Raw genomic sequence first — 21,887 nt, 5'->3', positions numbered from 1 at the left:
AGCTTGAATCCCCAGAGTTCAAATCCCCAGCACCCACATACATTCTGGGCAGGAATGGTGGTATACCTGTAAGCCCAGAACTTGAGAGGTGAAGACAAGAATATTCCCAGAGCAAGACTCCTATTTAAACTAGCTGAATCATGAACTCTTGGGTCAAGGAAGAGGCCTTGCCTTAATGTATATGGTGGACAGAGACAGGAGACCACAAAGTCAACCTCTGGCCTTTAACCCATGTATGTAAAACACACACACACACACACATCACATCATCACATCACATCACATCACATATAGCCAAAAATAAATAAATAAAAAGGGAAAGAAACTGCTGGATTCTTGACAGCCATGGGCTCCAGGCTGACACTGTGTAAGTGAATGAGGCTTAGTTAGAGGTGTCTGAGTGTGTCTGTCCTCCATGTTCTATCCTCTGCCCTGGGGTTCCCCAGGTTCTTTCCTTGAACTGACGAAGCAGGGAAAGAATTACAGGCCAGGGAGTGGGTATTCTCACAAATCAGACCTGTCACAAATGAGAAGAAGAGATGCATGCTGTGATCGTTCAGGTTCCTGTAGGTCCCATAGAGCTCGGCAAGAAAGCGAATGGGTTGATAGGGTGGGATGGGGCAGGTGCCATGGGAGAAGCCACAAGACAGATGCTGCCCATCTTCTATGGTGTCATGCAGGTGCCTAGAGCCCAGAGCTCCTCCTAGGCTGAGGATGGAAACAGCTCTGGCTTGGCTGGATATCCCAGGAGTGAGAGGATGGTGGTGTGGAAATCCCTGTGGATTTCTCTCAGGTATTCCAAGAGCAGAATGTCCCCAGTCCTCTCTACTCCAGAGAAGCCCAAGACCCAGAGAGCACTGTCTATGTGTCTACTCTTCTCTCTTTAACAGAATATAGACCAGAGTTTGGTTTTTTTCTTTGTGGTTTGTCTTAATGGTTTTTAGTTATAAAACAAAACACTGTAGCAATCAAAGTTGTTGAAAGTAAAAGAAGTTATGACAATCAATAAACAAGCAAAGGAATAAAAATAGCCATCAGCCACGTCACTTCATAATTTGCCTTTCTCCAGTTTGTGAAGGAATGAAGTTGGTATGCTTTGACTCTTGCAGCCCCACAGGGTGCTGCTCAGCCCCCCTCAGTGTCACCGATGGCAACCCAGTTCTCTCTGCCACCACCATTCGTACCACTACAATAGTCTGTTAATTCAGATTTTTAACCAGAGGTGACAGGATACACAAGGAGAAAGTCTTATTAAAGCTTACCAACCATTGCACTATCAGGAATTAATCACTAGACCCTTACTTTTTGGCAGGTTCCTTCTGTCTTCTTCCATGGTTATCACTCTTTTCCCTCATGTCCATGTCTTAGCCTCCCGACTCCTGTCATTACGTATGCAGAGCGATTTGTCTGGATTTTGTCCACTTGAAATGTATCCAATACCCACTTCCAAGCTTCCCCACACCCATCTGAGGCAGATGTTGAAGGTAATCTTTCACAGGGCGTGGGGTGGATAGTTTCTTGCTTGGGGGTGGGGGAGGGGGACTATTTTTTTTAAGTCATTCAGTGTGCAAATGTTTGCACTCTCCATTTTTCCACCAATATTTTCCATTGAGAATAGTTTAGCCATTAAATTTTATTATTCTGTACAGTATTCCAGTTGCAGTAGCCGCTATTTATTTAGCTACTGGTCAGTGTTTTGTTTGGTTGACAATCTTCTCTGATACCGTGCTGCCAGCGAGGATGTGCGTGACTCTTCCTGTCACAGTTGTGCCTGTTAACCCACCCCAAGTGTCTGATAACATGGTGGAAAGGTAGTGGGAGAGTCAGTAGGTGCAGAAGAGATGCCACTGGGGTTACAAAGGATGGCAGGATGGTTTCCAGAACAGAAAGGTTTGGTTTGTTGTTGTTGCTACTGTTTTGTCTGTCTTAGTTACTGTTCTATAGCTGTGAGGAGACACCAAGACCAAGGAAACTCTTAGAAAGGACAATATTTAATCTGGGTTGTCGTACAGTTTTAGAGGATTAGTCTTTTATTATCATGGTGGGAATCATGGCTGCATACACACAGGCATGGTGCTGGCGCTGGAGCTGAGAACTTTACATCCTGCTCTGAAGGCAGTAGGCAGAGAACAAAAACTTCTTTCCTTTCTGTAGGCTGCCGCAGGAAGGTGGGTGGGTCTTCTAACCTCAGGTGATATGAGCCTATGGGGGACATTCTCATCCAAACCTCCACAATATCCAAAGAGAACAGGATGAGACTTCTGATTTCTCCCCATCCCTGGCTTAGGGCCAGACTGAGATATGTTCTCAGACAGAGCTGATGAGGGAAAGATAGTAGCATGTGGGTTTATCCTGAGTACTTTGGTGATTGTACCTGTCATCACATAGCAACAGCCAAACTGACATCCCTGGAGACCCTGCTTCCAGACAGAAGAGTGGGTATTAATAAAGACTCAGTTATATGCAATCCGGCCATCCTTTATCCCTTTACTGCCTTCTGTATCACATCAATATCAAGAGTGAGTTTTGGGGACCATGGCTGTAATAACTTGAAAGAGAGCTGCCATCACAGCCTGGTAGGGCCTTCCATCTTGGAAGTGGCATAAGACATGCACCAAAGGCTGAACTGACCTCTGGACTTGGTGTTACAGCTCTCTTCAGTGGGTCCCGATATCCCATAAATAACTGTTAATATATGCCTTCAGCTTAGAGGATGCGAAACTGCCTTTTCATCTTGTCCCTTTACCTGCTCTTTAATGGATGGCTACCCCATCATCCCCCAAATCTTCATTGGTGGGGGGGGGGGTTCGATTCAGAGCCCTAGCAGATGGCAAAAATCTACAGATCTTCAAGTCCCTTATACAATGTGGTGACATATTTGCCTGTAACCTGCATACATCCTCCTGTGTCCTTTACACCATCTCTAGATTACTCACATGACCGGAAATCTGCATTTGCTATTCGGACAGCTGTCATAAATACTGCCTTAGGGGATGACAAGAAAAAGTCTGCTCAATACAGATGCAGCTTTTTCTCTTTTTTTCCCCCCCAAATATGTTTGACTGACGGTTGGATCTACATATACATGCAGATCTGCAATGTGAGGGGATTGCTTGCCAGCAGAGTGGATATGAATAAAACCTTGTAGAAAAGCAGTATCTTTTGAGTGCTTTCCCATGAATCCTCGGCACAAGCCACAAAGAGCGGGTCCATATTGAGTAGCTTTACCAAGGGCATCTGTCGGGGATCCACAGGGACAGTGAGAGCTATCACGAAGCACCCCAGCACTGGGATATCCGGCTGGAGGCTTCAGAGATAGGAAATGGCAGGTTGGTAATGGCAAAAGGGGTACATTCCAAAGAGAGCATCCCAGAAACGAGGAAAACAAAAGAAACGCTTGACAGGATGTGTATCGACTCTAGTGGGAACCTGTGGTCGTCAGTAAAAGGAGGAGGTCCAACATTTGTAGTGATGGAATAACGATTTACCGTTGAGATAAATCAGGATGCCAAGGGCATCCTGATTGTGGGGGCGGCAGGTGAGTGGGAGACTCCTCTGTCTGGTTGTCAGGAAGGGAACCTATTTCTGAGAACAAAGACACAGCTAATTGGAGGGTACTGGCTTCCGTCTGGCCATCCTCCTGCTCACGATCATTTCCCAGAAGCCTTTGGAGAATAGCAACACCAGGTCCCACTCCTGTAGGTGTGACTCAGGAGTAAGTTATCCCAACCGTCTCCCTAGTAATTGAGAGCAGGGCTTAGAAAGTCACTTAGGGGCGCCAGAGGCAGTTGATGGCTGCTGAGAGAGAAAGTCACCTTTCTTTAGGAGTGTGGCCACTGCGAGGTTGTCCATGCCCCAGTTGATGCCTCTACACCCATGAGCACACAGGCAGCACTTGGTGGGTTGGGAAGGAGATATAGGACTGAGGGGTGGGTGTGATCAAGACACATTGTATACATGCACGAAATGTTCATGGAACAAATAAAAAACATTGAGTTCTTTTCATTGGCAACAATTTTTTTTTTTTTTAAAAGTCACTTGGCTGCCAGAGCCCCAGCTCTGGAAGCAGAGCCATTGATACAGCTAGGTTACACTAAGTGAGAGCATCATGACAGGTACTAGGTGAGGAATTTAAAATGCCTTAGAGATGTTTGTCTGGAAGAGCAAAGGAGACATCTATAGTAAACACCTGAAGTCATGGACATCTTCTGACGTAGGATGTGACTATGTGAAGTACATTGTTGATAATTAAAAGGATCCACTTGATGACCACATCTCTAGTCATAATTTCATTGGAAAGAGATTCCTCCAACACATATTACACAAGCCTTATCAATAGGCAAGGGTATGTCATAATTGGTAGACTTTTTAAAAGTCATACTTTCTCAGTAAGCCATTAATAGAAATGAAGGAGAAAGGGTGTCCGATCATTAAAAAGCCATCTATTAAAAACTAAAACTCACTTTGCACTCAGTAGCAGGAGACTGAAGGGATGTTCTCCCTAATGGCCTAGGTATTGGATTTCTGGGTGTTTGTTAATGAGAAATAAAGGTAGAAATAACTATTCTCATCAGCTTTACCCATAATAACTCATGATTCATAAGCCTTATGATAGCAAAACTATTCTGTACCTTAATTTTTTTGTTGTTGCTTTTTTTTTGTTTTTTGAGACAGGGTTTCTCTGTGTAGCCCTGGCTGTCCTGGAACTCACTCTGTAGACCAGGCTGGCCTCGAACTCAGAAATCCGCCTGCTTCTGCCTCCCAAGTGCTGGGATTAAAGGCGTGCGCCACCACTGCCTGGCTACCTTAATTTTAATAGAGAGTAAATAGATAGCTCAGATATCTCACTAGATAAAGGATTAACAGTGGCATACTCACACTGTACAATACTATTCACAAATGAGATAAAGCGAACTGTTGATACATGTGACAGCTTGGATCTCAAGGGAATTATGTTGGCTAAAAATAATTCTAAACCATTTCATACCATATTACTCCCTCTTCTGCCCCCCTTTCTTTCTGTTGTTTAGTTAGTTTGTTTTATAAGAGAGAATTTCTCTATGTAGCCTGGGCTGCCTTTGAACTCACTGTGTTTCCTGTGAACCCACAGTCCTCCTACCACTAAATCCCGAATACTAGGGCGATGACATGCACCACCATGCCCAGCCCATATAACAATTTGGAAACAACAACATTTAAAGCATGGAGAACAGATTGACAGCTAGCTGCTGGAGAGAGAGGGCAGGAGGAAGATCGATGTGTTTATAAAACATGACCAAGGGAAGGCCTGGCATCCAATCCTGGACTGATGATGGCCTAACTGTAACCCTGATTCCAGCACTTCACTTGTGGCCTTGGGCAAGCGACTTAACTTTCTTATGCCTCCAATTTCTTATCTGAAATTTGGACAAAATACTAGAACACACCTTGGAGGCAGTTGTCAAGAGTAACTCGGGTTAGTGCATAGAAAGCAGGTCTAGCTGTTTGTACTCATCCAGATTCCCCACACTTGTGCTGATTGCATTCCTGAGAGGTACTTGGGCACTGGCCACTGAAGCACAGCTGGATTCTTCCCATCTCACCATGCAGCACCTTGTCCTGCCCCTTCTCTATCCCCCTGTCCAGGTTCCCTCACTCCAGCAAGACATCTCAAGTCACCAAGAGAAATAGTCAGGATGTCACGATGTCAGTCTGTCTGAGAACATGTGTTTGTCTATACATGCAAATATCCCAGCTCTAGACCTTGGCCATCTGACATCTCTTTGTCATCTAGCCCTTTGGCTAGTCCTAGAGTAACTAATGACTGTCCTGGGATTAACAGCGGCATGATTCTTAAGAAACACGCATCTGGGGCCTGGAGACATGGTTCAGCACTACCTGCTCTTCCAGAGAACTCAAGTTTAGTTTCTTGCACCCATGTAGGTGGATTACAGTTGCTTGCAATTCTAGGTTCAGGTGATCCAATGCCCTTTTCTGACCTGCAAAAGTACCTGCACACATATGGTGTACACACATAGGATAATAAATCTTTTTTAAAAAAAAGAAACACAGATTTGTAATCTCAGTTATTCAGGAGGCTGAGGCAGAAGAGTTACAGGTTCAAGGCAAACCTGGGTAATTTAGTGAGATTGCATCTGGAAATAAAGACTAAAAATGAGAACAATGTTGGTGTGGGTATAGAGAGGGGACACTCTTTCATTGCTGGTGGGCATGCAAACTGGTGCAACCACTATGGAAATCAGTATTGAAGGTTCTACAAAAAGCTAGAAATAGATCTCCCACAGGGTCTAATTATACCACTAAGAAGAGCTTACCCTATAATGGGGCAACACTCCCTACTAGATACCACAGGCTACCAGATAAAAATCCCAGCTCTAGGAATGGAGTTACCTCTTTTGAAGTTGTTGGCCAGTGGGGTACAATATACTGTTGTGGCCTGAGCTCCCCCACGCTTGGGGGCCAGAAATGTCACAGACCAGTCTGTCAGTGTTGGAACCCGCACTGCCAAAAGCCTTGGGGGCTAAATTGTTGGAGCCTACACTGCCCCAAGCTGCTCAGGTCTGCGGGTCAGGGTTCAGCAAGAGAGAGTGAGGACAGATGAGGAATGGAGACCAGACTGTTTATTCTTCAGTCTCTCTTCTTCTCTCCAAGTCCCTAGTCTTGAGTTCCTAGTCCCTAGTGCCTAGTGCCTCCAAGTTCCAAGTTCCTTCTTCCAAATGCTAAGTGCCTAATGTCTAATTCCAAGTTCTTCCTCTAAGTGCCAAGACTCAAGTGCCTAATTTCTACTTCAAGTTGTACTCTCTGAAATGTCTGATTCTCTATTCTCCAAATTGTTCTGAACTCTCCTGTCTGCCTCTCGCCTTTTATATGTCTCACTTCTAAGCCACGCCTCTAAGTCACGCCTTTAAGTCATGCCCTTAGGTCTCTCCTCTAAATCTGATCTCTAAGTCACACCCTTAAGTCACACACCTTTAAGTCTCACACACCCAAGGGAAAATCCTGGGTATCTAAAACAAGATGTTATCAGAGTGTGCTCAGCTGTTGTAGGCTAATTCAATCAAGTCTCTGGTCAGGGTATATGGCTCAAGATGGCTGCAAGGATGATAGGCTCCTTCTGTCGGCTCCCCACAATATACTCCTGAAATATTATAGGCTGTTGTAGCCAGACTTTGGCTGCATTGAGGGCTCTTTTTTCTTCCCCCTTTCTCCACTCTTTTTCCACCCTTTCAGCTCCCTAATACTAGATACCTATATACCTAAAGGACTCTGTATCCTACTTAGACACATTCATCTACGATCACTGCTCTATTTACAACAGCCAGGATATGGAAACAGAATGTCTATCCACTGGTAAACGGATAATGAAGATACGGTATGCTTACACAATGGAAAATTATTCAGCTATTAAGAAAAACAAAATTATGACATCCACAGGTAAATGGATGGAACTGGAAACAATCATTCTGAGTGAGGTAACCCAGACCCAGAAAGTCAAAGGTTGCATGTTTTCTCTCATTGTGAATGCTAACTTTGAATCTTCAGGTGTATGTGTGTGTGTGTCTGTGTGTGTGTGTCTATGTCTGTGTCTGTGTGTGTTGAAATACCTATAGAGCTCAGGAAATGAGTACAGAGATGTGGAGAGGGTATTCAAAAGAAAGGAAATAGACCATCATGCTGTAAAGGGTTAAAGAGGAATTAACAGAACAGAAAAGATGAAGTTGGAGTAGGGGGTGGGAGGGTATAGTAAGGGAAGGGGTGTGGAGGAATAAAGAACACCAAAGACCTTAAGAAAGTCATTTGGAAACCTACCCCTGGAGATGCTTTCTAAGATACATACATACACATATATAAAATGTTTAAGTAGAGCTACCCTATATTGAGGCAACACTCCCTACTAGATACCACAGGCCACCAGATAAAAATCCCAGCTCCAGGAATGGAGTTACCTCTTTTGAAGTTGTTGGCCAGTGGGGTACAATGTACCCTGTGAAATATTATAGGCTATTTTAGCCAGTCTTTGGCTGCATTGAGGGCTCTTTTTTCTTCCCCCTTTCTCCACTCTTTTTCCACCCTTTCAGCTCCCTAATACTAGATAGGAGGGGGAAAAGGAGGTGATGTTATCATTAGACTACTTCCTGCTGATTAGGGTATTGAGTTTCTTGAGGCAACTTTGATCTTAGCCAGCAGAATATCTAATTTCTTCTTCTTTCTTCTTTGCACATGATTACTTAACAAACCGTGACCAACAGCAACTAACAACCAAATAACCAACAACCCACCACCAACAACCAACAATCCACATGTGCTTCCCAGGGCCCTAGAATCTATATACCCTCAGAAAAGTCCTCAGAATTCCCAGTATCACACAATCTCAGAAATTATCTGCCACTGGCAGAATTACACTCCTGCTAGAGCACCAGGTAAACCATATTCAGCTGCTGTGGGCTGTCTGAAGCAGTCCCATATCCCATACCTGGGATTAAAGTGAAAACATATTTTATAAAATTTCTATGTTTTTCAAAGAAACCCAAACTCCAAAATTGTCACTAAAGACTCTTGTCATGGCTCTTGGTTACCATTCTCCAGAATTTGACATTAAGACCTTGTTACTAAATACAGTGGTGATTTGAATCATAGAACATGGAGAAATCAAGCTGGTACTCACCTGCAAAATTCAAACGTACTGGCTGGTTCTTATAGTTCTGGAAGGTGTTGTGCACACTACCAGAAGAGTAACCATCAGTCTCACCCAGATGTAAACCTGAAAGCTAGACCCAATGACCAGCCTGGCAAGATACACTCACAGGTTCCATGATGGCAAGGATGCCCTGGGAGGAACCAGCCATTTTCTGAGCTGACTAAAAGCCTACTCCACAAGATGAAACCCATTCCTGGCACTTTATCTGGGTCAAGAACCAGTGGCTAAACATGTCATAGGCCCCATGGGAGAATCTGCTACTATTATCTGCTAAATGGACACAGCATTAAGGCCACTCCTGATAATTTATCATTGTACCCTCAGACTGCTGCAACTCCCAACTGTCATCAGAGGAGTATCTTTATGTCATAGACAGTGAGGAGCCTGAGACCACAGCTGCTCAAGGTGCAGGGAATGAAATCCTGAGGAATACTCAGCCCTAAATGGGACGTCTATCACCTCTCATCCCAAAGAAACAAACTGTGACCAACAGCAACTAACAACCAAATAACCAACAACCCACCACCAACAACCAACAATCCACATTGTTGGTTGTATGCCCTCTCCTCCCAGGACTCGTGGATCATTATGAAAGGGGTATCAGAAAGATTTTTGTAAAAGGCAGAGGTGGCGGCTCACTATAAGGAAACCATTTTCCAGACATAGCAAGGCAGCGACGCACATATACTCATGGTGATTTTGACAGCCTACCGGAGAGATGTGCAAACTCAAGCCAGACAAAACCCCAGCAGGGAGAGAGGAGCTGGGCTGTAAAGTCTCACCTCTAACTGAGAAGCTATTGGAAAATGATAGCTGCTGGTAGAGAGAGAATCAGTTTTCTTTAAGGGCGTGACCCCAAGTAGACTGACTGCACGAGAGTGGACCGTCACATAATCTAGAGTATATGGGCAATGCAAACTGAACTTGGTGGATTAAAAAAGAGAGACACAAAGGTGTGTGAGTGGAGAAGTGGGTGTACCTATGCCATGAATTTGGGGGACAGGGGTGAATTTTAACACAATACATTATATGCACATTTCAAAAAACTAATAGAAGATCAGAAAAATAAATAAATGAAAGGAGGGCAGTCGCATGGCTCAGAAGTAGAGCACTTTCTTAGCATGGCTAAGGTTCAGTTCCCAGTAATGCAAAACTCAACGTCAAAAGAGAAGGATGGTTCTCCAGTGCTAGAATGTGGGGTATGCAGCAAGAGGTCCCTATAGTCCTCGGGGTCCTGTGTGTGGTACAGGGATCCCCATGTTAAATAAACCTCTATGGGTGATTTTAGGAGAAACACTCTCAAGACTGGGTTTCTCTAGATCTCAGAGCTAGCACATGAGTGACATTTCCCATCCTGTTAACAAGCCTACAAGAAAAACCAGCTACCAACCACAACTAATCTCCGGTTAACAAGCCTGCAAGGAAAACCAGCTGCCAACCACAACTAACATCCATATTTACCATTTTCAACCCTAAGAGGCTGAGAGATGAGGTGTTTTAACCCAGAGTACAGAGCAAATTACTATGCTGAGGACACTGTAGTCTCTGACTCAGAGGCTTCTGAATGGACCAGGCAACTTATCTCTAAATATTTCCTCTGCCTTCATAGGCTCTCATTCAGCACAGAGCTGGGGACCAACCTATTCAGATTCGGTTTTGTTGTTGCCATGCTTTTTAGGTTCCTAGCCCTTGTGTCCAGTGACTTGTGGTTGTTTACTCCAGTCCCAAAGCTGTCCGCAGCTGGGACTTGCAATCCAATTAAGACAGGGAAAGGGGCTGAGGGCAGGCAGCAGCAAAGCCTGAGGCTTTGTCACGTAAAGGGTAGAGGTTGCCCCAGGCTCATTGGAAAGAGAGAAAATAGACCCAGAACTTTCTATCTCCATCCCAGCCCCTTCTTCTCTCCCTGTCTTCACCGGGGAGTCTTTTAAAATTACATTCTGTATTTACCAAACCCAACGATTCCTCACCACTGGGAAGAAAATTAGCAAGGAAAGCAAGAATCAAGCCTAGATTTTGGAAGTGGTTGGAACAGGTGGGACTCTGTACATACATAGCAGACCATGAATCAAAAAACAAGAAATCAAAAATTTGTAAATGCAGAAGAGAAAACTGGCACTTTTGTGGAAAGGTGAAGCTGGGTCTTGCGACCTATCCTCAAGAATGCACTGTTGTAACTGTGTGGCAGGGGGTGGGGTGTGGGGGGGAGACTCAGGATAGAAGTTTCTGTAATCCGCATGCACATTGCTGGGTAGGCCATATTTGTAAGTGGCTTCCTTAAGAAACAATATTAGTGAGATCCGGTGTTGGTTCCACCGATACATAACACATATCTACATACAGATGATGCAATTTTATCACTGACATTTCTCACCCACTGAACACAGAAGGGAAGTCCAGGGGGATTTGGACAAACTTGCCCAAGGCCCCTGCTAGTAAGTGGCAGAGCTCAGATTCCAGCCCAGAACTGTGTCTCTAGAGCTGGGACCGCTACTCAGCCTGGGTGCCCCAGAGTGGTTGTAATCGATCTCAGTCATTAAATATTCCGAACCTTACCTCTGTCTGGGTCCTTCACTCTTCCTGCTTTACTACTGTGCCAGTGTTCCTTGAAATACATTTAAGAACATGTCAAATGATTTGATGAATTGGATAAAAATCCCCCTCCCCCAAGTAGGCAGTGACTGCTTCTAGGCCTCCTTGTGGGAAGGTAACGTTGTGTCTCTAGGGTTATAATAAATTACCTCGACTTGGAGGGCTTAAAGTCAAGAAAGCAGGACCACAGCACTCTGGAGGCTGAGAGGCTGAGGTGAAGAGGCCAGCAGGGATAGCTCTTGCTGAAGGTTGAGAAATAAATGCTTATCTAAATACCTGACAACTTCAGGGGTCACTGTGTCTCTTCCTGTAGCCTCTCTTCACCTATGTCCCTATGTCCATCCATGCTTCCCCCCCTCCTTCTTTTTTCAAGACAGGGTTTCTCTGTGTAGCCCTGGCTGTCCTGGAACTCACTCTGTAGAACAGGCTGGCCTCGAACTCAGAAATCCGCCTGCCTCTGCCTCCCAAGTGCTGGGATTAAAGGCGTGAGCCACCACCGCCCGGCATTCTTTCCCTTTTTATAGAGACACTTGGATTACGACCTACTCCAACACATCCTCTTTTTAAAAATTACAGTTACATCATTCTATCCCACCCCTTCTTCCCTCCAGCTCCTCTCATGCCCTCCCTCAGACTCATGTCCTCTTTTTCTTTAATTATTATTTTTATGTATGTGTGTGTGAATAAATATATAGACGCAACCTGCCAAGTTTGTTTAATATTATTTGTATGTGTATGTTTTTAAAGGCTTACTACTTAATATTGGATAACCAATTAGAAGTCTCACCCCTGGGCATGACTAGTTTATTTTCCATCTTTCAGAGTTCTTAATTGCTTGTCACTCTTTATTGAGGGGTGTACCCTTGAGGGTTCCCTCATCCATTCTAGGATGTTAACAAGGGTTGAAATTGTTCGGGTCTTGTGCATGCAGCCATACTGTTGAGATTTTTGTGAACGAAGCCTCTCCATTATATCTATAAGGCTCCTGTTCCCAGCACACTTCCTGGTTCTCTGGTTCTTACAATCTTTCATCAATTTCTTCCTTGATTGTTCCCTGAGCTTTGGAGGTGCAGACTGTGTTATAGATGTATCAGCTGGGGCTGGGTTTCACATGGTCAGTGGTTCTCTGCATTTTGACCAATTGTGGCTTTCTGTAATGGTCTCCAATGACCTCTTGATTAAATCATTACAGGGCTTTTGTGTGTTTTTTGTTTTGCTTTGTTTTTTGGTTTTTAATCTCTAAATAAGATCACATTCACTGAGGATTACGATTTTTACATGTGTTTCGGGAGGGCGTGCAACAACTCACTGTAGTGAAGCAACTGCATAGAATGGGTCCCTTCTCCTCCCCAACCCCAGGTGGCTCCTTCTTTCCCATCCAGTTCCTGCTTCCCTTCTGTTCACTAGATAAGAGCACACTAGTGAGTCAGCCATAAGAAAAAGTCAGTGACTGCATGAACTTGTTCTTCCTCTCCTTTGGGTTCTCTTCATCTCGTGCCAGTTGGTGGCATCTTGCCCAGGCAGTCGCTATGCCCTGGATGCACCAGAAAAAAAAAAAAAAAAAAAACAGCAACAGAACAGGTGCCAGGATCAGAGAGAATCCTGTCACTGGCTCTATAGCCTGAGGCCTCAGTGAGGTTGCTCTGGGGAATGCCACACTTAAGGTTTTCTGTGTTCATGGGTGTGTTGAAGCTCCTGGAGCCTCCAACTCTCTAATCTTTATGAACATAGATGTCTTTGTGGAGATGAGCTAGCCTGCCAACCCTTTTCATGAAATCATACCCCAACCACCCAAGTAGGCAGTTCCAGAGGAATCTTTGATTGGAGTGGTTGGAAATTTACAGCCTTCACCCTGTAAATCACACCAGCTACTGCCACCACCACCAATCAGACCGGGCAGAGTGTCCCTTTTGGTTCTTCTGAAGCACGAATGAAGCTTATCTTAATTTCTCTAGTCTCTGTTGCCTAAGCAACTCCAGGCATGTTCATTCAGACTTCTCAGAAGACTTAGAAATCAGAAAACTAATGACATGTTTTCAAGGAGGTTCTTAGAGATGATTGTTACAGAGCTTGGGCCCATCATCGTGTGTCCAGTACAAACACATCTCCCACCATGCAACTCATTTACTGCCAAGTAACTACCTCTTCAGAGGCCAGGCTAAGCTCACTGTGCTGTTCCCAGGAAGCTGCTTTGTCTCTGGTCAGTCCTGAGACTACAGGTCAGTACTAAAGTGCCTGCCTGATAATGTGCAAGGCCTTGGGTTTGACTCCTAATATGTTAAGAACGAGAAAGAAAGAAAGAAAGAAAGAAAGAAAGAAAGAAAGAAAGAAAGAAAGAAAGAGGGAAGGAAGGAAAGAAGGAAGGAAGGAAGAAAGGAAGGGAGGGGTGGAGAGAAAGAAAGAAAGAAAGAACACAAGAAAGAAAGAAAGAAAGAAAGAAAGAAAGAAAGAAAGAAAGAAAGAAAGAAAGAACACGAACAAACAAAAGAAAGAAAGGTGGGTGGATGGGCAGATGGACAGAGAAACAGATGACTTCCTTCCTTGATTTAATGCTTGGTGGAAAAGCTTCAATTCAAGAAAGAACCTTCCCTAAGGCCCTGCTTTGGAAGATCACCTCCAACCCTTATCCAGTCTACACACGCGTGCACACGTGTACACACACATACACACACACACACACACACACACACACACACACACACACAAGAAAGAGAGACAGACAAAGAGACAGAAACAAGAGAGAGAATCCATTCAGGTGTGGAGCTGATAAGTTATCTTATTTCTTGACCTTCTCATTCTGACCATAATCCCCTAAAGAAGATACCTCACCCAGCAGTAAAGAGGGAATTCCTTTTAGCAAGGAATCAGGGAAACAACTGTATATCCTTCCATAAAGAGGCCAACACTTCTTTCACAGGCTACTGGATCTAAAAGGACAGTAGAGGCTACTACTTATTAGTAGATTTTAGATCCCTGGGTTAGCAGATAGTCAAGGCCTGATGAGGAGAAAATGATTTTTGTCATGTTGGTTAGAGGCAGAGGGGAAGGCAAAACCTCATCTCTGATTCCCAGTCTAGGGAATATTGGTCTGTGCCACACGGCACATCTCAACTCCAATTCAAACAGAAAGCAGATTGTAATAGAGTGAGAAGATGCTTCTTTCTCAGAAGTACCAAGGGAATGTGGAAGAAGGGCTCAGACTCGCAGAGGAACAGGAGGACGACACAACAGGGTTTCCCCTGTGCTAACTAGCGCTGCCCGCTGGATGTCCCACAGGGATCCATTCCTCCTGCCTGTCCAATTCCATTTTGGTTGAATATCCTGAAAACTCACACTTACTCCAAAAGGGAAAGGGAGGTCTGGGTGCCTTGTGTTTTGCTTTTCCAGCTTCATTTTTCTCTCAGCGTGCTTTCTGCTCCAGCCTGATGTGGCTTCTCAGAGTCCCTCAGACAGTCCCTGCAAGTGTGTACATGGGTGTTCCCTCTTAATGTAAGCCTGTCTCTTCCTCCTCTCATCTCTCTTCCCACCCTGCCTAGAAAACTTTTCTTAGTTTCCCTTAGCCCAGCCATCCTCAAACAGGCGTGGTTTTACCTCTCCAGGGGATACTTAGCCATATATATTTTGTCAATTGTCACAATCAGTGTTCTCTTTAGAAGCCAGTGATGTTTACCATCCCACAGTGCACAAGACTTCATCCTGTAACAAAAAGTGTCCTGGCCCCCAATGTTCTTAATGGTGGGGTTAGAAACTACCAATATTCCACTTTCACCTTAAATGTCGCTCTTCCAGGAAGGCCTCCCCTGCTGCTTTAGGTTGAATGGAGGCCCCTCCCTAGTCCAGTAGTGTTTCCACACTACCCTTTCCCTTATAATGTAACACTGATCTCTTAGCAGTCTCTCAACCCAGGGGATAGACTAGGGGTATCCATAACTTGACCCTGTAATATGACATCATCTACAAATGCGTTGGGTCACAGCCATAGCTAGCCAGGGACACATAGAGCCTGTGGCCACAGGTTAAAAACTCATGGGGTAAGGAGCACATTGGCCCATTTTCCCACCCAGTGTCTGTGTTCCACGAAGCACATTCTCACCCGTTGCTCTTGGACACAGTACTTGCAAGGTGTTCTTTCTTCCCAGGGGTGACCTGGGTTTCTGAGAGCCTCAAATGCAGACACTCCAGTATTCTGACACACTCTGGGGAGTCTGGCAGAAGTGGCCTGAGAGCCCAGTTCTACCCGGCTCTAGTTGAGTGACCTTCGGCAAGTTGCTTAATTTCTCCAAACTCAATTTCATCATTTATGAAGGAGCATAAAAATAGAACCTGTTCCGTAGAGTTGTGGAGATATAAAGACATGCGCAGTGTGTGTGAGGTACCGAGCCTGGCTCTGACAAGCCAGTGAGGGACGTGTTCCTGTAAGGACGGGACTGGGGAGCTGGCTCAATGTGTAACAGTGCTTGCTGAACCATCATGAGGACCTGAGTTCAGATCTCAGACCCCACATGAAAGCCAGGTGTAGTCATAGGCATGTCTGTAACCAGAGCTCAGATGAGGATGTGAAAAAGACAAGAAGTTTGCTGGTGTTGGCCGCCAGCCCAGATCCAGGTAACAGGAAGTCAGCATCCAGGTATGAAGAAGCCTGTATCAAGGGGATAAATGGACGTGCTAGACCACAGTACCCGACAACCTCTTCTGGCCTCTGCACACACACATACAGTGCTTCTATGCACACACTCATGTGTCCATACACCACATTTTCCTTTTTAAAATTTTTATTGGTTATTTTATTTATTTACATTTCAAATGGTATCCCCCTTCCCAGTTTCTCCTCCACAAACCCCCTATCCCATCCTCCCTCCCCCTGCTTCTATGAGGGTACTCCTCCACCTACCCACCCACTCCGATCTCACAGCCCTAGTATTCCCCTACACTGGGGCATCAAGTCTCCACAGGACCAAAGGCCTTCCCCTCCCATTGATGCCAGATAAGGCCATCCTCTGCTTCATAAGCAGCTGGGGCCATGGGTCCCTCCATGTGTACTTGCTCTTTGGTTTAGTCCCTGGGATCTCTGGGGGGTCTGGCTGGTTGATATTGTTGTTCTTCCTATGGAGTTGCAAACCCTTTCAGCTCCTTCAGTCTTTCCCCTAACTCCTCCATTGGGGGTCCCCATGTTCAGTCCAATGGTTGGCTGCAAGCATCCACATCTGTATTGGTCAGGCTCTGGCAGACCTCTCTGTCCTTTCACACTTTCTTACACACACACACACACACACACACACACACACACACACACACACACTCACTCTTACTGTGAAGAGCCCTTGCAAACTCCAGGCCCACAGGCAGAAGGATGGATGATTGGAAACAGTCTGTTACCTTACTCTTAAGTTCCTCCACAGTCCAAGGTGCTTACAAATGCATTGTCTTACTATAGATTGGTTACACGTGCCTAGCAAATTCCCCTTCCAAAGCTTAGAGGTGCCCCTGTGTCACCTGCAGGTAGGCTCAGGTCACCTCCAGCCTCTCACCCTCTCCACCTGCATCTTCTTTCAAACCCTGGCCTGGCACCTAGCTTCTTATCTGGATTCCACGTCTCAAATTCTACCTTCTGCTCTAGCCTTACTCTGGAAGGCTGCCCACTTAGGCCTCCCTGGGTGCTGCCTCCACTGTGAGCAGGGTTTCCACGCCCTGTTACTAACAAGCTAGGCCTTGCCTCCTATCAGGTCTGAACCCTGGTCCATAGCCAGGTGCTCCAGTTCCCATAGGATCCCCTACAAGGGATTTAGAAATACTTTTATGAGCTGAGGGCCAGATAGGTCATTGTACCCGCCTTCCCTGGTAGGGGCTGGGAGAAGGTGGGGCTTTCCTATTTCCTGCCTCCTACTTCCTTTCTTTGATGCTCTAGACATCCAAAAACTGTCTCAAAAGAGGCAGTGTCCTGTTTCCTACACTATCCAGGTCAATAAACAGAAGTATCTGTTTAGAGATGGAGGGTGAGACCAGGAGTAGGTGCTGGGTCAGAGAAGATATCACACAGGGCACGGGGAAGCGACACACACACACACACACACACACACACACACACACACACACACACACGAGAAATCCTTCTGCTCTAAGAGCAGATGTAGGAGCCAGGCCCCAATGAAATCACACGATTTCAACACTCTCCCTGTGAGTAGAGCCTGGGCCTGGGGAAGAGTCATGAGTCCAGGATCCCACTGCTGAAGGTGGTGGCTAGGCGGGGCATATGGAGGCAGAGAGGGGTTGTGGCATCAGCTCATGGAGAGGGGACCCCTGGTACACCAACAGCTTGTGACTCTGAGTGAACAGCCCTGATGATTGTCTTTCGGCCTAGCAGCCAGAAGAACCTGGTGGGTTGGTCTGTTTATCCCTTTCACTTCCTGGTTCTCTTATCCTCAGGCTGAGTTCCGCGTGGCTCACCTGTTAGTCTGCAAAAGGATGGGGTTTGGGTTCAGAATGTGTGCCAGGATGCTACAGAAAAGGTGGAAACAAGTGAAATCAGAGCTCTTAAGATTAAAGTCAGTCGCTGGGTGCAGTGGCACGTGCCTCTCATACTCGCAGGAGGCAGAGGCACTGTTCAGAGAGCTTTGTTCAGTTGAGGCCAACCTGGTCTACATAGAGAGTTTCAAGCCACCCAGGACTACATGGTGAGACCTTGTCTCAAAAAAAAAAAAAAAAAAAAAAAAAAAAAAAACCAAAACCAAAAACAGTTAATTAATGAAGATTGCAAGTGTTGTCAAGACGCTTCAGCTGTCAGCAACCCCTCTAGCACCCCATCCAGGCTGGCCTTGGTGGCCACTGTCTCTCCCGTACCTGAACCTCTTTGCTGTTAGTCAGAGCTTACTAAATATGGTGGAAATGTCTCTGCAGACTCACAGTGAAGTGCCCAGGGCCCAAGACTTCAACTACTTTCCAAGATGGATCAGCTCCCCTCCAGGAACACTCCCATCCTACCCCAGCCATGGCTTAGGCCAACGAGAAATTCCTTCAAGGGAGGATTTTCACCATTCTATATGAATTTATCTGACATGGCTAATTATAGAATAAGCACATGCCCCTCCACCCCACCCCTTAGCTTCCTCTTGCAGGGAATTCTTAGGGTTCCATGTCAAGAATGGATCCTGTATGAGTTGGTCTCTAGTTCATCAGAAAGAACCATAGAAGAAGAACCATAGAAGCAAGCAAGAAGGGCAGAGAGACGCCGGGCGGTGGTGGCGCACGCCTTTAGTCTCAGCACTTAGGAGGCAGAGGCAGGTGGATTTCTGAGTTCGAGGACAGCCTGGTCTACAGAGTGAGTCCAGGACAGCCAGGGCTACACAGAGAAACCCTGTCTCGGAAAAAAAAAAAAAAAAAGAGAGAAGGGCAGAGAGAGACCAAGACCTGCCTTGATAGTGGTCAGGGGCACCTTATACATCTGGTATAAGCTGAACAGAGTCAGAGTAAAGTTAACAAGCACCATTTGAGCGTTGCTTGCATGCCACGCCATGTATTAAGTACTTTCTGGTCATTATTTTCTGCCCCACAACCCACATCCTGATAAGGCAGACTCTAGGCTGTGGAGCCAAGCAACTTCAGTTTAAACCTCATCCTTGCCTCTTGCACATTGTGTACTCTCATGACCATCCTTGCATGCTTAAAGACTCAATTATCCTTATCTGTAAAATGGAATGCTAATAGTACCCACACTGGAATATTCTGAGGATCACATCAGATAAAATGCATACAGAACGGTGAGACACGCCTCCGGCATAAGACAAGCAGTCAACAGGTATTAGCTAGCGTTATTACCCTGGCCTTTGATAGCTCCTTTCTTGGGTTTCTGTAGCAAAGTCCCACAAACTACAAAGTCCCATTAACTAGATGGCTTCAGTCACACAGATACATTATCATCTGGCTCTGGAGGCTAGAAGTCCAAAATGAGGGTGTCGGTGGGTCGTGGCCCACCTAGATTCTCACTCCTACCCTCTGGGAGCCTCAGGTATTCGTTGCTATAGGCACAGCCGGCTGTCTTCCGCTGTGTCCCTTCCTGTTGTCCTTCTCTGTGTGTGTAGTTTCCCTTTCACAAGGACAGCAGTCACATCAGATTCGGGCCTATTCTAGTGACCTGCTTTTAAAACAGTCACCTCTGAGATCCCGTCTCCAAACAAGGTCACGTTCTCACATACTGACAGCCGATAACATCCCGTGTGTCTTTTAGGGGAGGCATAATTTGATCTATGATACAAGTCTATGTAACATGCTTAAAGTTGTGTCACATGTTGGTGGTGAAGCTAGTCCTGTAAGCAGTGGTTTTTTGGGTGGCAGATTCTGTGGCACAAATCCCAGAAGAGGCTTCAGTTGTGCTCAGTGTCCCCCAGGATGAACGGATGAGGCAGGGATGTTTACCCACTGTAACAGGATGACACTGTCATCTACAGAATTGGGCTGAGCTGAACTCGTAGCTATCCTGGGACCCATGTGGGCCGTGGTGGGCCACAAGCTAGCTAGCCGAAGGTGTCGTAGCCTCTGGTTTTGTAAAGGCGTTTTCTCTTTATTTTTCCCTCTTCCACAGCCTGCCTGCTCCAGGCTGAGCTGGTAAATTATGAGCGAGTTAAGGAGTATTGCCTCAAGGTCCTGAAGAAGGAAGGAGAGAACTTCAAAGCGCTTTACAGATCTGGTGTGGCTTTCTATCATCTGGGGGACTATGACAAAGCTCTCTACTACCTAAAAGAAGCAAGGACCCGACAACCCACAGGTGAGACAAATATCTCTGCTTTCTCACCACAGACACAATTCCTAGGGCCTGCTCACCACAGAAGATGGCGCCTGTGGCTGGCAGGATTAGGTGGGGCTAGAGATAGAAAAACAAGGGCTCAGGTGTGGGCAAGACCTGGAATGAGGAGGGTCCATAACTTCACCTGGGATCTGGTTACCAGGGGCCCTGGGCACCCCTTCTCTTCAGACACACTATAGAATTAGTAGAATTGGTTTTTGCCTTTCTCAGAGTTCTTACTATGTAGCACAAGCTGTAGCAGGCACCAGGGATGTAGATGATAAGGTGCCTCCCTTTTCCATGAATCCACATTTGACTGACAGGACAGAAGCGAGCAGGCACTTTTGATGCCTGGCATCTTTCTGGAAGCATGCGCTGACTTCTCTAATCAGCTGGCACTCCTTCAGGTCACGTGTATTAGCTCTCCCAATCACAATTTTCATTCTATGGGTATTTGTTGAGGTAGTGCAGTAGACAAAGTACGGTGAGACACTGGACACTATCCAGTGTCCTGTGCTTGCAGTCCTAGCATTCAGGAAGCTGTGGCAGGAGCATCTCTTAAGCCTAGGAGTTCAAGACCAGCCTGGGCAACACAGAGAAGAGGAGTTACTTGTTTTATTTGGGTTTGTGTTTTTGCTTAGTTTTTTGTTTTCTTTTTTTCCTTTTCTTTTCTTTTCTTTCTTTCTTTCTTTTCTTTTTTTTTTTTTTTAACAAAGTCTTGCTGAATCAACCAGGCTGTACTCAAACTCCTCCTGCCTCCCAAGTGCTGGAATTACAAGTATGTGCTGCCACACTCAACAAGGAGTGTTCATTATGACGAGAGAAGCTCACAGATGGACAAGTAGATGGTGCTTATTTGGCAGTAGCGAATGCTATGGAGGAAATAAGACACAGTAAAAGGGATGCTGTTTTAGGGCAGGGGGTCCGAAAGCCCCTCCAAGGACTATGGCCTGACGTCATGTGGTTGATCAGTTAACATAGCAAGACTCCCTCCAATCTGTCTTTAAGGATTTCTCAAGTTGCTAATGTCCAATGGAGTTTTCTTGAGCACCTGTTGTACGCCAGTACAGGATGCTACGCCTAGAGCTTTTAAGCACGTGCATTACCATTTTTACTTCCACAGGTAGGTGTCCCAGGCAGCGGTGTGATCCCTCCATTACGTGCAGTCAGAGCTAAGTGACTCTGGCATGCCACACAACACTCACTTACCATAAGGACTGGAATTAGGAGAGACTGCTCCAGATGAGGGCTGGTTATCTGGCAATACTTACAATACTTACAATAATTACAAAAATAAGCATGAAGCAAAGTCATTTTAAGCTCCTAAGTTAAGTAAAACAACACATTAGACTCGTGTTTACTGGTCACGGTGTTAAGCACTTTTAGACTTCCTTCTACGGCAACTCTATGAGAAGGGTACTATGATGTTCGAGAGAATCAGGCTTAGGCAGGTGTGCCAATCACTACCTTATCTTCTTGAGGTTTGGGGTGTTTTTTTGTTGTTTATTTGGTTGGGTTTTTGTTTCGTTTGTTTTGCTGACAGGGTCTTTCTAAATAGCCCAGGCTGTCCTAGAACTATGTAAACCAGACTGGCTTCAAACTCACAGAGATCTGCCACCTAAGCACTGGGAATAGAGAAGTGGGCCACAATGCCTGGGTCCCTGAGCGACTCAGTCTTCCCGAGCCCCACTCTTCCCTTTTGCCACAGTAAGGATCAGGTTTTATGCCTCGAGGATTGAAAGAAGAGCTGCAAGGGACAGTGAAGGCTTTAGAAAGCCACTCACAAGCAAGCCCTGCGGTGTACACCTGTAGCCCCAGGTACCT

The 21,887-nt window shown here is 45.7% G+C and overlaps 1 protein-coding gene across 1 annotated transcript in view; it reads left to right on the top strand.

Annotated features, from left to right (window-relative positions):
- Ttc9 (tetratricopeptide repeat domain 9) overlaps window positions 1–21,887 on the top strand; it is a 39,416-nt gene that overhangs the window by 13,025 nt on the left and 4,504 nt on the right. The window contains exon 2 of the mRNA XM_076921795.1: window positions 19,863–20,045. Within this exon, the coding sequence (XP_076777910.1) occupies window positions 19,863–20,045 (183 nt within the window). The remainder of the gene's footprint in view (window positions 1–19,862; window positions 20,046–21,887) is intronic.

Source organism: Arvicanthis niloticus, chromosome 23 (genome assembly GCF_011762505.2).
Source record: "Arvicanthis niloticus isolate mArvNil1 chromosome 23, mArvNil1.pat.X, whole genome shotgun sequence".
Classification (NCBI taxonomy): Eukaryota; Metazoa; Chordata; class Mammalia; order Rodentia; family Muridae; genus Arvicanthis; species Arvicanthis niloticus.
This window is presented reverse-complemented; position numbering and strand designations above follow the sequence as displayed.